At 43.2% G+C, this 17824-nt stretch overlaps 1 protein-coding gene across 1 annotated transcript in view; it reads left to right on the top strand.

Moving 5' to 3' along the window:
- The window catches only part of ABCG1 (ATP binding cassette subfamily G member 1), a 160481-nt gene that overhangs the window by 119483 nt on the left and 23174 nt on the right, over window positions 1-17824 (top strand). Inside the window, exons 7-9 of the mRNA XM_077479833.1 lie at window positions 2478-2601; window positions 4861-4975; window positions 16913-17058. Coding sequence (XP_077335959.1) covers window positions 2478-2601; window positions 4861-4975; window positions 16913-17058 — 385 coding nt within the window. The remainder of the gene's footprint in view (window positions 1-2477; window positions 2602-4860; window positions 4976-16912; window positions 17059-17824) is intronic.

Raw genomic sequence — 17824 nt, 5'->3', positions numbered from 1 at the left:
CAGTGATACTGAATTGCCAACGGTCTATCCAAATTAATTTTGTAAGGAACAATGGCACTGGTGAGGGTGCTCTTGCCAAACATTGTGCCCTTAGCTGGGGCCCCTAAAGTGAATATCCAAAAAGTAAGAAGTCGCTAAAAGAGCACCAGAACAAAAAGAGTCCAAGATAACTTTAATAGTTCTTAGAATGATTAAATAAAATAGCCAGTGGATTTGTAGGGCCCAAACCTTTGGAGAACAAAGTGTCCATTATATGTGTTATCTTCTGATCTTGAACATTTTGTTATCCACACTCATTTTATATCATTTCCATAAACATATTTTGCTACTTTGACTCATTTCAAGTAAATATTTAATATCCCCTAGAAGCTCTGGCCATTTTGTGGGGAAGATGCCTACCCACAGCATGGCTGGATTGGTATGCTGCTTGTTATTGGAAGCTATGATTCTTATGCCTTATTTCTTTGTGTATCTTTTTATTTTTCAAAATAAAAGATTTATGCTAGAAATAATTTTAAAGTCTTGATGAAGAGGGGTGTTCAGACCCCCGAAACACGGCTGTTGCACTCAATCGTCTGATGAATGATTAAAGTTTTCTTGGAATTATGTTGGTCCAGCACTCTTTGATGTGTAACTGAGGGCAGTGTCCAATTGCAAAGTACAGTAACCCATAGCAGCCAATCAAATTCCAGTTTGCTTTAGTAAGATCAGTGAAAAATGGATATGAGATATCACTTGGAACTGCAAATTAATATCACTCAAGATTCACTGTTTTCAGTCAATAATAGGCTCACAAATTAAATTGTTATTCACAGGTTGGTGTAATAGTTTGGCCTTACCTCATGGGGATAGCTGGGTGCAGTTATTGCAGATATAGTTTGTTGGATACTTGCTCCCTTGCCACACAATATGGTTCCACCCTCTGGCTCATATATCTTGAGGTACGAGCCAGTGGGAGGAACCACCTCGTGCGGTAGGGGAGCAGATATTAATGCAGCAGCCAAAAAACTGCAATTTGGGGTATTGGCCTCCTGGTAGGAACATAGTTTTCTCTTTAGCTGTATGAACTTACTTTAGTAAAAGGATCACTTTAAATTAAAAATAGGTTGTCAAAAAGTTGCAGTAAAATACAGATAGCCTTAAAAAAATGAATATAACCTATACCAGACTTTCTTAACCAGGGTTCCATTGAACCGTAGGGTTCCTCAAGAGGTTGCCAAGTGTTTCTTGAGCAATGGACAAGTGCTGCCTCTCAGATAAATAGCCCCCATCAACAATGATCTTTTTAGCTATTCTATAAAGGAAGTTGTTCCCAATTACCACAAATAGAAGCGTTCTTCCCATTGAACTTCACATTAATGTGTTATGAGCTGTACATATAGTAATTATTAGTAGGGGTTCCTCAAACCTGCAAAGTGATTGCTCCTCCATGCTAAAAAGGTTGAGAAAGGCTGACCTACACCGTAGAAACATAAATTTGTGGCATACCAATAAAAAAAGTGTTATTTCAACTACTAATGAAGGTGAATATGAAAAAACTGAAATACGTGTTTTGGGTGATTGAATATACATATCTTGCTTTCAGATTAATTAATTTTGTAAAAAAAAATTGATTATATTACTGATAAAAATCATAAAGGTAGTTACCCGTTACCCCAAATAGCCTTAAGGTGTAGTTTTTACAACCTTACAGAATTGTGAGCCTCTGGACTTGGGTCTTTGAAGCTGGACTACAGGTCAGGCTCTGGCATTCCACCCATTGGGTGCACACCCAGTTTGTGCACCATTCTGTAGGATACAAGGTTTTCCCATTGCATTGTGGGATGTTGAAGGATTGCCTAATGCCGTGTACCCACGACCGGACTTTCCGGCAGACTAGGTCCGATGGAATCAGTCCCTCGGACAATCCAATCGTGTGTGGACTAATCCGATCGTTTTTTATTTAAAAAATCTGATGGACCGAGAAATAGAACATGTTTCAAATCTGTCCGACGAACTCAATTCCTATCGGGAAAACCGTTCGTCTGTATGCTGGTCTGGCGGACCAAATACTGGCTATTGAACTTCCTTTTCTAGTCCTGTCTTAGGTCAACAAGTTCAAAACTAACGGACTTTCAAACTGACTTAGTCCGTTCATGTGTGGCCAAGTCCGTTTGTTCGTAAAGTCTGTCAGAACTTTGCCGAAAGTCCATCGGGAAGACCGTCGGACCTAGACTGCCGGAATGTCCGGTGGTGCGTACGCAGCATAACTCTAAGCAGAAGTGTTGAAGCCACCTAAATGCCCTAGCCTGGAAGTTGTGGTCCTGGAGCATGCAGGATCACATTTATCTTGAAATAAAAGTGGCCCGCCTATGTCATATGTATCAAACAAATGTCCTTAATATAGTGTTAGTTTCCGATTATCTTATAGGGTCATTGTTTTTCAGTAATAATAATTATAAGTTTGTTAAACCATAATGCTTACTTTCCTTTGACAGCGGTCTGGACAGCTCCTCCTGCTTCCAGGTGGTCTCTTTAATGAAGTCACTGGCTCAAGGTGGACGGAATATCATCTGCACCATTCACCAGCCCAGTGCCAAGCTATTTGAGCTCTTTGATCAGGTTCGTGCTTTGAACATTATGTAATTGCAGAGAAAGGTGGTTCTACAAAGTATTGACTCAGGGGGCTGAATACAAATGTACCTCACACTTTTCACATATGTATTTGTAAAACATTTGGAATATGTTTCTTCACAGCGCATGCGCCAATGACGTCGGCGGCGGTGTATATAGTAAATATCCCCTAAACGGGGCAGGTTTATGAGATATTTGCTGTACCTACAGGTATGCCTTATTATAGTAGGTACAATTAAAAATAAAGACTTTACTTCCTCTTTAATACTAGCATGTACAATGGAATGCCTTCAGAACATTGAAGAGCAATACACTGTATTGTACATGCTATTATTAAGAGAAATAGGGATTGATTTACTAAAGGCATATAAACTGTGCACTTTGCATTTTCTCCAGAGCTTAGTAAATGAGGCTAAGCTTAACTTTGCAAATAATACCCAATCACATACAAGAACATTTTAAAAGACTGCATTTTTGCTTGCACATGATTGGATGATGGAAGTCAGCAGAGTTTCTGCTCATTTGCTAAGCTCTGGAGCAACTGCTCTTGCAGTCTATATGCATTTAATACATCCCACACTCTCTACAATATGAGGGTATATTTGTGGATTTTATTTCACTGTATGTTGGGTTTTAAACAATATGATTTATTGGCATAAATTGGTGTTTCTGTTCATGGGGTACAAAGTCCCTGTACAATTTTTTTCCTGACAGATTCTTAGTGAGAGTACGTGGTACACAAACTTTTTATGGGTTTAGGCCAATCTCTCTAATGCCCTGTACACACGGTCGAACATTCCGATGACAAAATCCATCTGATTTTTTCAGACGGATTTTGGCCCAAACTGGTCTTGCATACACACGGTCACACAAAGTTGTCAGAAAATCCGATTGTTCAGAATGAGGTGACGTACAACACGTACAATGGGACTATAAAGAGGGCAGTAGTCAATAGCTTTTGTCTCGTCATTTATTCTGAGCATGCGTGGCACTATGTCCATCGGAATTGTCTACACACGATCGGAATTTAAACAATCGGATTTTGTTGTCGGAAAATTTTAGATCCAGCTCTCAAATTTTGTGTGTCGGAAATTTCCGACGGAAAAAGTCAGATGGAGCCCACACACGATCGGATTTTCCGACAACACGATCCGATCGCACATTTTCCGTCGGAAAGTCCGACCGTGTGTACAGGGCATAATCTGCTGATCAGATGCTTGATTACAAATCAAGCAATTGATCAGCAGTCTGCAGCGACCCATGGCCGACAATGAGGAGCATGGACATCTAAAGGGAGGACAAGGATTAGTTCTTTCATTTAACACTCTTGAAGGAAGATCTAAAGCAGGGATCTCAAACTGGTGGCCCTCCAGCTGTTGCGAAATAACAAGTCCCATCATGCCTCTGCCTGAGGGAGTCAGGATTGTAACTGTCAACCTTGCAATGCCTCATGGGACTTGTAGTTTTGCAAAACAGCTGGAGGGCCACCTGTTTGAGACCCCTGATCTAAAGGGACTGTGATGTTTATAGAAGCCTGCCAGACCTTCCCACCACTTTAGGTGCAAAAAACTGCATACAGACCCAGCGATAATGTTGGTGGATCTCAGCAGAGGCTTTGTTTAGCACAAAAAGATTTGATGGAAAGATTCTAATTGCATGTTGATTGTTGAGGGTAGCTTTTATGCATAACACTTTAGCTTTAAAAATTAGTTCTTGAGGACCAACGCTTTGATTCCCAGAGTTTATGACTTATTGTGCCATGTACCTGGTTCACTGAAGGTTGCAGTTGAGGGCCACCAGGACATCCACCGGTGCCTCTGCTTCTGCCTGACTTGCCTTGTAGATGATCTGTCTCTGAGATATCGACAGGCCTGATCAATTTGCATGAAGGTTCTGCGTTTGCTGCAGTTTCCTTGCGGTAGCTGATTGTATTATACCGTTGGGGATTGGCTAGAACCTTGCCTTCACTTTCATTTCTATGGACCTCCGCTTACAGGCCAATTCATGAAAGTGGCATTTTCCTGCAGCACTCAGATATAAATGAACTCGACTGATTCTATCTATGTTTCACCGCTGTGAAGTCAACGATAAAAGCTTTCTCCATTTCGCTCTTTGACTGTAAAGTAAATCTGTTGCACTCCCAGTCAGCCAAATGGTTAAACCAAGGTCACGTTTTCTAGTATTGATTTCCCGGGAGTACGGCTACCATTACCCTGTTCTCATCCCCCTCTCTGTTTTCATCCACAGCTTTATGTATTAAGTCAGGGACAATGCATCTACCGTGGGAAAGTGTTGAATCTCGTCCCCTACCTGCGAGTCCTTGGATTAAACTGCCCAACCTATCACAACCCAGCGGATTTCAGTAAGTCGAGCCAACCTGAGATCTCTTTGCAGATTGAAAAACAACCTCTGACGTTTTTACAACTGCAGTTTTATGGTGAAGCGCTCAGATTGCCGTTAGGGATCGATCACTGTGTCTATGAAAAAAACTGAGGGAACGTATTTTATTGGTTGATCAATACAAGACTGATTACTCAGAGGGACAGGCACGTTCCTCTAGAACTGCAGATGTGTGATTATCTAGTTATTCTGTTTAGCTGTTTCCTTGTTAAGTGGACTTATATTGTAAATACACTATATTACCAAAAGTATTGGGACACCCGCCTTTACATGCACATGAACTTTAATGGCATCCCATTCTTAGGGGTCAATTCACTAAGATTTGCCACACGCTATAAGGGTATCATGTTACTCATTTGCATAAATTTTTGAATGCAGTAAATTAAGTCCAATTCACAAAAAAAATAAAAATCAATGATTATACGGTATTTACCAAAAAATGTATAAAAAATTGCCGGTAAATATCGCATAAAAAGCTCTTAAAGCGGAGTTCCACCCACTTTTGAGAGGTGGTCTTAAATGAAAGACCACCTCTCCACCCTTCGTTTTTGGATATTTAAAACTTTCTTTCTTCTTCTATAGTACCTTTTTTGGAAGTACTGAGTGTACTTCCGATCCAGCCGAGGATGCCACATCCTCTTCTGCAGCGAGCCCCCGCTGTCTTCTGGGACTTGTGTGTATCCCAGAAGACAAGCTGGCCATTCACAAAGCACCATGCAACTTCACTGCCGGCTTCCCTTAGTTGGAATGGCGACGCCTGCACCCGATCCGATAAGACGGATCGGCCTGGGGGGGGGGGGGGGGGCGTCATCGCGGGCTCCCTGGACAGGTAAGTGTCCTTATTAAAAGTCAGTAGCTACAGTGTTTGTAGTTGCTGACTTAAAAAAAAAAATTGCAGCTGGAAAATCGCTTTAAATCCAATTTTCAAGCAGACCAGAGAGTAGAAAGCATGCGATAATTACCACCAGGGTTTAGCTGGTGGTATTAAATGCAGTATTTGTCAAAAAACAGCCTTGGGGGTCAGTCAGCTGGTTGCTAATATTGAGTTGGCCCACCCTTTGCAGATATAACAGCTCCAGCTCTTCTGAGAAGGATCTCCACAAGGTTTAGGCGTGTGTCTATGGGAATGTTTGACCATTCTTCCAGAAGCGCATTTGTGGGATCAGGCACTGATGTAGACAAGAAGACCTGGCTCACAGTCTCCTCTCTAATTCATCCCAAAGGTGGCAGGCCGGTCAAGTTCCTCCACCCCAAACTCTCTCAACCCTGTCTTTGTGGACCTTGCTTTTTGCACTTATCTAAATCATTTGGTGGAGGGGGGATTATGGTGTGGGGTTGTTTTTCAGGGGTTGGGCTTGGCCCTTTAGTTCCAGTTAAGGGAACTCTTAATGTTTCAGCATACCAAGACATTTTGGACAATTTCATGCTCCCAACTTTGTGGGAACAGTTTGGGGGTGGCCCCTTCCTGTTCCAACATGACTGCGCACACCTTGTGGACAGGCTTCCCAGAAGAGCTAAAGTTGTTACAGGTGCATTAAACCCTATGGACAAAGACCAGGATGCCATTAAAGTTCATGTGCGTGTAAAGGCAAGTGTCCCATACTTTTGACAATATAGTGTATGTTCACATTTGTGTGCAAGTCCATGATAAATTGTACAAACGAATTGTAACAAATGTGCTTAGATTATATGTTCAATTAGATAAAGTCCAACCAGATCTCTCAAACAAAAAAAAATTACAAGTGAGCTTTCCAAGTTGGTTCCAAGTGGGATTCTTTTGTAAAAAGTTAAACCAATCACGTTATACAGTCCAAATACCAAGCGGCAATACCCATGGTCCTTCCAGTTAATTTAATGGCACAGTTACGCAAAGCTATGGGAAGTTTTATTTGGGCCCAGAAACCCTATTTAGAACAAATGAGAATGGAGGTCTTGCACTTCCAGACTTTATAATATATTTGCGAGCAGCGTCTATAATTAGGATCACAATGCAAAATGTAAACAATGGGTAACTCTAGAGGAAGATATTATCTCTCTGCAACTTAAAGAGGAGCTGCACCTAAAAAAAAAAATATTAAAAGCCAGCAGCTACTAATATTGCAGCTGCTGACTTTTAATAATATCACACTTACCTGTCCCAGGGTCCAGCGATGTCGGCGGCAGATGACGAGCGATCGCTCGTCTCGCTGCAGCCACCGCCGCCATCCTCTGTCAGGGAATCGGGAAGTGAAGCATGAGGGCTTCACTGCCCGGTTCCCTACTGCGCATGCGCGAGTCGCGCTGCGCTGGTTCCCCGCTGTGTCTCTGGGAACTGTGTGTTTCCCAGAACACAACGGGGGGGGGGGGGGCGGAGCGATGCGGGGGTCTGCGGCGGTCTGGCCGGAAGTGGGTGCAGTTACCTGGATTATCCAGGTAACTGCACCCCCCTCCCCCCCGAAAGGTGCCGATTGTGGCACCGGAGGGGGGAGGGATAATACTAGCGGAATTTCCCCTTTAGGGTGAAGAACCGCTTTCACTCCCATTGATTAAACCCCAGCTTCGACCCGGGAAAAAAGAACTAACACTTTTTGTGTCATCAACATTGAAGATTTGGGACATAAAGTTGAAAAATAAATGCCTTTCTACACTGGTTGGGCCTATGACCCCTTTATATTCTAATTCTTGAATTTCCACCAGTATTAGAGGCTACACACTTTTTTAAATGGAATAGGACAGAGAACACAAGGATAGTCCAGACCCTAGTGGACGGTAAGCTTTCTCGGCTATCTGAATTAGGGCATGAACATGAACATAAATGAATGCAATACCAGCAACTATATACGTATATTGGCTCCAGTCTACAACCTTCCCTGATTGATAGACTGTTAACTAATTTTTAGCAAATATTAATACAAGAACGGAGACCGACCCATAACTCGTCAATCATATATAAGCTCCTACTTCCGTCTGGGTCCCTTAATGAACTAACATATATGAGAAAGTGTCAAGCCGAATTGGAGAGGCCAATCTCATTACCAGAGTGGAAAAAGGCATTTTCGATAGTGACTAAGCATCAGGAAAGAAATTATAAAGTTTTGATGAGATGGTGTTGGAGCCCAGTTAATTTACATAAAATAAATGGAGAGAACTCAGAAACATGTTGGAGTTGGACAAAGGTACAATGACACATATTTGGTACTGGTGTCCAATGGTGAAGGATTTATGGCTTATGATATTCTGTATATACCAGTTGGTGTCGGGATCTGAGATACAGCCAAGAATCTGTATTTCAACACTGTCTATTTTTCCTGGATCAATGAAAGCTATTGGGACAGATATCCTTTGCCATATGATAACAACCGTTAGGACAATAATAGCTCAAAATTGGCGAAAAATTTAAAGCCCTACGATAATAGAATGGGCCTGTGAGATTAAGGAAATGCAATCCATGGAACAAATAATTAAATTTGAGGAGAATTTAAACAACCAAAATCAAAAAACATGGCAGCAATGGGAAGAGTTTCTGGCCTCGGCAACTTTTACACAATATCTATGAAGTAAGGAACTAAATGTAAATGATGTAATATTGTGTTTCCAGCACGATGGGATTGCTCTGGTAATCACCACCGCGAGCTGTGCCTCTCGCGCTTCTCGCGCTTCTCGCGCTTGCTGCCCCTGAGAGATTCCGCACATCCATAGGAATGTATTGGGGCGGCGAGCGGGAGGAGCGACAATAGCTTGGCGCTGGCTGGTTATAGCCCCCCCCAACACCCCCACCCTTACATTACAGTCCATAGCGCTCCCCTTAAGATTGCAGTCAGCTGCGTTCCTCTTTACATCAGGATCTGTAGCATTTCCCTTCATGTCAGAGTTCCACTTTACATCAGGGTCTGCAGAGTTCCCCTTTACATCAGGGTCTGCAGAGTTCCCCTTTACATCAGGGTCTGCAGAGCTCCCCTTTTCATCAAAGTTCTCCTTTACATCACAGTCTACAAAGTTCTCCCTTCCATCAGAGTCCACAGGGTTCCCCCTTACAGTGTACCCTGATAAAAAGGAGAACTCTGTGGATCCTGATGTAAAGGGGAACTCTGATGTAAAGGGAAATGTGGCAGACCATAATGTAAAGGGGAACATAATGTAAAGAGCCCACCTGTAAGGGGGGCTCTGGTGACCATAATCCTCTTTACACCAGAGTTCCCCTTTAAACCACAGGTCTAGAACTCTGCAGACCCTGATGTAAAGGGGAATGCTGCAGACTCTAGTGTAAAGGGAAACTCTGATGTAAGATGGCCTTTCCCGTTACATCAGAGTCTACAGCGTTCCCCTTTGCATCATGGTCTGCAGCATTCCATTTTACATCAGCGTTCCCCTTTACATCAGGGTCCACAGAGTTCTCCCTTGCACTGGGAGAAATACTTCAGACTTTAATGTAAAGGGTATGATGTGGAGGGGGGACTCTGGTGACCACAGTGACCCCCCCCATAGACTCTGTGTGGCCTGGCTGGAGCTGTCAAACTTACCTCACCATCTCCACAATCTCCGGGTGCAGGACAGGCTCGGTCAGACAATGGCTTTGCTCTATTATCCTCTTCTCTTCTCCTCCCGGTTCTCCCACTCCCCCTCTTCATATCACCCACCCGTTCGGTGTAGTTTGTCATCTCATTCACAAATAACATTTGTCCCATAGTTGTGGTTTTAATTATGAGATCCTATAATAGCAGTTTGTACATTAAAGGATTTTCAGTGTCCTATCTTCTTCTGTGATATTCAGAGTGGTCAAGGTAGTCACAAATCAATATTACCAGTAATGTCAGTCTGGGCCTTCAAACAAGGACGGCTTCTGTAAAATCAATCCCTAATGGCGCATACACATGATCGGACTTTCTGGCAGACTTGGCCCGGCAGACAATCCGCCGGACTTTGCAGCGGAGGTCCGCTGGACTTTCCGAACGAGCGGACTTGCACACACACAAACTGACTTTCCGGCGGCCTAGGTCCGACGGACTTTTGGCGGAGGTCCGACGGACTTTCCAAATGAACGGACTTGCCCACACACGGACTAAAGTCCGTTCGTTTTGAACGTGACTCCAGGTACGACGGGACTAGACAAGGAAGTCAATCTCGCCGCTTTCATCAAGATTGACACCTTGCGAGCCCCATCGCCTGGTATGGATTTTGAGCGTAACCCCCTACGCCGAAAAAAAAGGCCATACCAGACCCTTATCCGAGCACGCAGCCTGGCCGGTCAGAACCGTACCAGGCCGCATGCCCTCACCATGGGGGGGGGTGGGTGCTTTGGGGAAGGGGGGTGCATGCAGTCCCAGCATGATGTCACAGTCCCGGGGCATGCTGGGACTGTGGCAGCATAAGTGGCGGAGTGACATCACTTGGTGACCCCGCCCCTTATGCCTATATAAGTCGCCGCGGGAGAGAGCGATGAAGATGACGAAGGAGAAAGCCGGGCCACCGCTAGCAAAAGAGCGGAAAAAGAGCAGAAGATAGCGGAGGAGCCCTGCGAGAAGAACCGGAAAGCACGGAGAAGTCGGAAGAAGATCCTTCGAAGTCGGAAGAAGACCCCCCGAGCTGCCTAATAAACTACTTTAAAAACCTGTGTAATATGTTTTTTTATTGACACTTTTTCCCCCAGGTGAATAGGTAGGGTTACGATGTACCCCATACTTATTCACATAGGGTGGGGGGCTGTGATCTGGGGGCCCTCTTATTAAAGGGGGCTCCTAGATTCCAATAAGCCCCCCGCCCGCAGACCCCGACAACCAACGGCTTGGCTTGTCGGGAAGAGGCCCTTGTCCTCATCAACATGGGGACAAGGTGCTTTGGGGTGGGGGGGGGGCGCAGGGTGCCCCCCTTACCAAAGCACCCACCCCCCATGTTGAGGGCATGCGGCCCGGTACTGCTCGGGGGGGGCACTCGCTTGTCCCCACCCCCTTTCCTGACAGGCTGGGATGCGTGCTTGGATAAGGGTTTGGTATGGATTTTGGGAGGACCCCTATGCCGTTTTTTTTTTGCGTAGGGGTTTACCCTTAAAATCCATACCAAACATAAGGGCCTGGTGTACAGTATCCTGCAGCCAAGAACCAGCGCAATAGGATCGCGCTGGAAACATTCTCGAGGGCAGGTGCTGTAGTTGCCGTTGCATCGTAGTTGCTCCGTCAGACCAGCATACAGACGAACGGACTTCCCGACAGGAACTGGGTCTGGCGGACTTTCGGCGGGAAGATTTAAAACATGTTTTATTTCTAGGTCCGCCAGACTTTGGGGAAGAAAAAGTCCACTGGAGCCCACACACGATCAAATTGTCCGATGGACTCTGGTCCGCCGGACCAAGTCTGCCGGAAAGTCCGATTGTGTGTACGTGGTATTACTCTCTTGTAAAAGTTTCATTTCTTAGAAGGAAAAATAAATGCTAATATTGGATTAGTAATGATATCTTGGGAAGGAAATTTTAACTGTTGTATCATGCGTGGAATATCTTTATCCTCTAGTGCCATCTAATGGCCAAATTGTAGAATAACACTTTTTTGCACCTTAGCTGTATATAGAGTACAGCAAGCTATTAGTAGATGGTCACATTTATCTGGACTTGGTCATTTCAATGTGGCTAAATACTATATTACTATACTACTATACTATACTACTATTAGTATTACTATATAACTATAGTAGTTATACTATTATTTGAAATAATGAGAACCCTCACAGGCTGTAAAGAGTAGTAACACAATTTGTGAATCCATAATATCCGATCCAATTTCCAGTACATCCACTCAGAACATTGTATATACTGTGTATGTATATGTGTATATGCATATATATATATATATATATATATATATATATATATATATCTTTTCTTTTTATCTGTATCATAGCGCTGATGAAGGGAGGGGATGGAGGGGGAATACAGTGCGGAACTCTCCATACAAGTTGGCTTTTCTTATCCTTATTCAGAAAAAAAATAAATGATTTGCTCTGGACTCTATCACCATTGGCGTCGTACCATAATTCCTGTCTACTGGACCTTCTCCTTTTTATTTTATGGGTATTTCTTTGATGTATGGGAGCAGCATCATTGCATTGATTCAGATTAAATAGTAAAACAGTCATTCACAATATTGGACAGCCCCAGCATCCCTTTAACTGAATCTGTATGCCCGGGGGGGGGGGCAACTGACCACTGTGATTGGCTATCACACGCTGGTCACATGATCGGCAGCTGGTCCTACCAGCTCCCAATAGTCCCTAGAGACCGGGAGCTGTCTTTGACAGCTCAGTCACTGTGCTCTCTCAGCACAGAAAGCTCACTCCTCCATGGGGCACATATGTGTGGCGTCAAAGAGGGTGCACTTCAACACCACACAGGCCGCATTGCGTTACACGGGTGGCAAGAGGTTAATAATAGGAGATCTTAACACCTCTTTTATATGCACTCCCAGCTTTTTATTACTGTCTGGGTCCCTAGTGGGGAAATTTTCCTTTACTTTTTATCCCAATGGTGCCCTGCGTGTCAAGGCCTGACAGGGTGACACTGGCACAGGAAGTGGGAGAAAGGACGCAGGCAGCAATAAATACAGAACAGAGGTTCTAATCCTTCCTGGGTCTGTTGAGAGCAAACAAAAAGATTTGTTTACAACTGGGCTTAGACATAGCTCCCAACTGTCCCTGATTTTGAGGGACAGTCCCTGATTTGGAGCACTGTCCCTCTGTTCCTCATTCCTCCTCATTTGTCCTTCATTTTGGTCTGATCTCTCTCTCTCTCTCTCTCTATATATATATATATATAATTAACGTTTTATCTATCAAAAAGTATTTCCCAGCGCTAAACTTTTCACCTGATTTCTAAATTGCTGCATTTGTACATTCTAAAAGCCAATATAAAGGAATAGTCGTGGTAAAAAAAAAAGCACTTGTGGGTTTAACCAATCTTGTTTATTTTGTACAATTCTCTTTTAAGGGGGCGTGGCCAGGGGTGTGTCCTATTCCGGCATACTTTTACTGATAGGTGTCCTTCATTCCTATCTCAGAAAGTTGGGAGGTATGGCTTAGAAACAAATATTAGTAATAACAATAATAATAATATTTATTAATAAAAAATAATAACAATATACAAATAATAACAAACTCTATGGAAATGGATACTAGTGATTAGTTATCCTTGGAATACTGGAGCATTAGCTAATGTCATAACACCGACTAGTGGTCTGGGAGCTGGTCATTGTCTATTTAGGGTCACCTTTATGGTCAGCTGCATTTAGTCATTCGCCACCATGTTAGCTTGATTTGAGACCTAATCATCGGTTGGGACACATGAATAGACATTATTTCCTTCTTTTTAAGTTGCCAGGTGTCATAGAGACCTCTGCTTGTTTTGTTAGGGGCGTATTTTCTTACCCCTTTCATTCCTTTTCTCTCTCTCGTTTTCCCCTCCTTCTCTTTTTTTATAGCTGGTTCCTCAGGGGTCTGGTCTCCTGCTGAGGTCAGGGGATCACACACTATGTCCAGTGGGCATAAGCCTTGTTGGTGCATTATTCGTAGATATGTACTTACCCACATGGTTTGCTGCAACATAATATGACTAATATTGCTAGAAAAGGGATTTAGCTCTAGATAAAACTGGAGGAGCGCAAATTTTTGAATGTATAACAATATGGGGTATGTACGATTGTTTTGCTCTTGATTATGGCCCGCCCACTATGGCCAGGGCTGGGACAAGGGGTGGGCAGGAGGGGCGGCTGCCCTGGGCACTGTGGTTTCATGTGAGGTGGGGGGGGTCACTGCAAAGAGATTGGGGGGAGAGAATTTGTGTTGGGAGGGAGAATTTGGGGGGCAGCAGGGGGGATAAGAATTGTTATGGAGGAGAAATTTTTTTTGGGGGGGGGGTGGTTATTTAGGGGGATCTGTGTTGGGAGAGGGGATGGAGGAAGAAGATTTGTGCTAGAAGGGGGGATTGAAGAGTTTGTGCTAGGTGAGGTGATATGGTAGGTGGGGGGGGAATGGTCCTGCTAGTGGGGATGATTGAGGGGGGATTTGTACTGGGAGGGGGGATTTGGAGTGAAGAGGGGCAAAGGATGTGTACTCAGAGGGGAAATTTGAGGGGTAGAGGATTTGTGCTGGGGGGGATTTGAGGGATGGGAGGAGGGATTTCAACAGGGAGGCAGATTTTTACTGGGAGGAGGGGGGGTTATGCTTAGGGGGTAAGCATGCAGATTAGTGCTCAATTTTTATTATTTTTTGGGGGGCGGGGGGGATTTTTGCAGACATATAATGCTCATACATCTTGGTGGGTGGGAGGGCACTGTTTGGCACGTCTGCCCTGGGCTCTAGATGACCTTGTCCCGGCACTGACTATGGCTATTACTGTTGGTCAGATGTGATGTCTACCTAGCAGATGGAACCTATTCTGGATTTCTACACTTTCATGTGATTGTTTTCCCTTTTTTTTTTTGCCTTTATACACTTTGTACGGTTTTTTAAAAACCTAATAAGTGCTGATTACAGTAATATTTTGGTTTGCGAGTATAATTCGTTCCAGAAGCATGCTTGTAATCCGAAGCACTCTTATATCAAAGCAAATTTTCCCATAAGAAATAATGCAAACTCAGACAATTCGTTCCACAACCATTTATTCATATAAAAATGAGCAAAAGCTCATATTAATACTGTACAGTACTGTAGTAGGAATACTGTACTGTACCTCTGTGTGTAAAAAAAAAAAAAAAAAGAAGAATCACAGTTTTAATGTAAAAAAAAATAAAAAATTACACTCACAATGTTAAGGAGTCCGGAGCTCATTCATGTAAAGCCGCTGTGTACTGTATGTGTATAGTAAAGCCTCTGGTGTGCAGTATACAGTGCTCTTAGGGATCAGCCAAACACCCCCCCGGTTCGGTTTGCACCAGAACCTGCGAACAGACCTAAAATTTGCGTGCACTTTAGAACCTTATTAAAGTCTATGGGACTTGAACGTTCAAAATCAAAAGTGATCATTTTAAAGGCTAATATGCAAGTTATTGTCCTAAAAAGGGTTTGGGGACCCGGCTCCTGCCCCAGGGGACATGGATCAATGCAAAAAAAAACTTTTAAAAATTGCTGTTTTTTCAGTGATTTTGGGGGTCTGTGGGCGGGGGGTAACAAGGGGACCCCCAGATCCCGCCCCCCCCCCGTTTGAAATGGTAACGGGTACATTGTACCCCTACCATTTCACAAAGAAAGTGTAATTTAAAAAAAAAAAAAGACACAGACACGGTTGGGATAAGTCCTTTATTAAAAATAAAAAAAAAGATTCCAGCGGTGGTAATCCACTCTTGGTATCCAGCGACCCCCAAAGCATCCTCCCAATGTTGAGGGCATGTGGCCTGGTACATTTCAGGAGGGGGGGGCGCTCTCTCGCCCCCCCCCCCCCTTTTCCTGCAGCCTACCAGGTTGCGTGCTCGGATAAAGGGTCTGGTATGGATTTTTGGGGGGAACTCCATGCCATTTTTTTTAAAAGTTCCCCTTAAAATCCATACCAGACCTGAAGGGCCTGGTAATTGAATTTGGGGGGAACCTCATGCATTTTTTTTTTTATCAATGATTTTCAAAGAGTGTTCTCTGTATTTCGGGGAGCCGACAATTCATTATAGCCGCAAGTGATTTTAAATTACTTTTTTTCCTGCAGAAATGACACTTTGTGCAGGGACAGGTCTAAGCACAGGAAACATGCACCCCTTCACGGGCATATTATAGACACCCCCCAGGTACAAAATTTAAAGGAATATTACACTTTTATTGTTTCACTTTAATCATTATTAAAATCACTGCTCCTGAAAAAACTGCGGTTTTTAAAACTTTTTTTTGCATTGATCCATGTCCCCTGGGGCAGGACCCGGGTCCCCATACACTTTTTATGACAATAACTTGCATATTAGCCTAGATTTTTAGATTTCTCACATAGACTTTTACAGGGTGTTCTGCAGCTTTTCGAATTTGCAGCGAACACCCCAAATTGTTCGCTGTTTGGCGAATAGGCGAACAGGCAATGTTCGAGTTGAACATGAGTTCGACTTGAACTCGAAGTTCATTCCTAAGCGCTATATGTGGCCAGAGGTTGGGCGGTGATGATGGCTCCCAGCGCTTCCTAGAGAACTCGAAGACACTCGGGAACTGTTGACATCACTTCCAGGTACTCCAAATGCACGTTACGCCCGCCTCACCCAGCTGGGAGTGTCTCTGGGTGTCTCTGACAGCTTTACTGTACATATACACAGCGGCTTTACATGGATGAACACCAGACTCCTTAACATTGTGAGTGTAATTCTTTTGTTTTTACAGTAAAACTACTGCTCGTGTATCAAGACAACGCTCGTGTATCAAGACAGCGTTCGTATATCAAGACAACTCTCGTATATCAAGACATTGCTCGTATATCAAGACAACACTCGTATATCAAGACAGCGCTCGTATATCAAGACAGCGCTCGTATATCAAGATAGCGCTCGTATATCAAGACAGCGCTCGTATATCAAGACAGCGCTCATATATAAAGACAGCGCTCGCATATCAAGACAGCGCTCGCATATCAAGACAGCGCTCGCATATGAAGACAGCGCTCGCATATGAAGACAGCGCTCGCATATGAAGACATCGCTCATATATCAATGCTCATATATCAAGACAGTCCTCGTATATCAAGACAACGCTCGTATATCAGAACAGCGCTCGTATATCAAGACAGTGCCCAAAAAAAAAAATGCTGCTCGTCTTTCAAAATGCCCATATACCGTTTTACTTGTAAACCAAGGTATTACTGTATAGATAAAAATAAATAAATAACAATAAAAAAATGTAAATGTTAAAATAAATAAATATTAGTCGTGATGGTGTTCAGTGTTAATGAAATGTGTTGCTCTCTTGCTGATTGTAGTAATGGAAGTGGCCTCTGGAGAGTATGGAGACCAGAACCCCCGGCTGGTCCGAGCCGTACAGGACACGTCTATTACAGAGCTGAAGATGGACCATTGTGGGGAGAATGAGCCCAACCCATTCATGTGGCACAAACCGGCTGATGAGGTATATGGGGGGACAATGTATCTCTGTATGAATAATAACAAACATCAGCAATGTGTCCGCAGTTTTCACCCTCTGTTCCTAATTCTTACTTTAAAAAAAAAGTACATGCACTTGGTCATCTTATAGTTTATTTCATATATATATATATATATATATATATATATATATATATATATATATATATATATATATATATATATAGCTCCCAACTGTCCCTGATTTGGAGGGACTGTCCCTGATTTGGAGCAATGTCCCTCTGTCCCTCATTCCTCCTCATTTGTCCCTCATTTTGGTCTGATCTATATAGATGTATATAAAATGCATTTTTTATCTTTAAAAAAGTGTTTCTCAGTGCTAAACCTTTCATCCAAATTATAAATTGCTGCGTTTGTAAATTTAAAAGCCAACTATAAAGGAATAGTAGTGGTAAAAGAAGCACTTGTGGATTTAATTCACCTTTTTTTGGGGGTTAATTCTCCTTTAAGGGGGTACACCTACATACATTTGTTAGTAGGTGTTCCTCATTCCCAACTCAAAATGTTGGAAGGTATGGATCTGCTTTTTCAATGGTCACTGTACAGGCCTACCGAACTGAAAATGGAATGCTTTCCATTGACTGTAATGTAATGAAATGAACCTGACGGCCAAAACTGCAGTATGTTGCAGTTTTAAAAACAGAATAGTAAATAAGGGGAAATGTTAATGTTTCTGTGACAATACTGTGTAGTTTTACACCTTATCGGGTTATCTGACAATAATGTATCTA

The sequence above is a fragment of the Lithobates pipiens genome, unplaced genomic scaffold (assembly GCF_037356315.1).
Source record: "Lithobates pipiens isolate NorthernLeopardFrog02 unplaced genomic scaffold, aLitPip1_a1.2 Scaffold_16, whole genome shotgun sequence".
NCBI lineage: Eukaryota > Metazoa > Chordata > Amphibia > Anura > Ranidae > Lithobates > Lithobates pipiens.
This window is presented reverse-complemented; position numbering and strand designations above follow the sequence as displayed.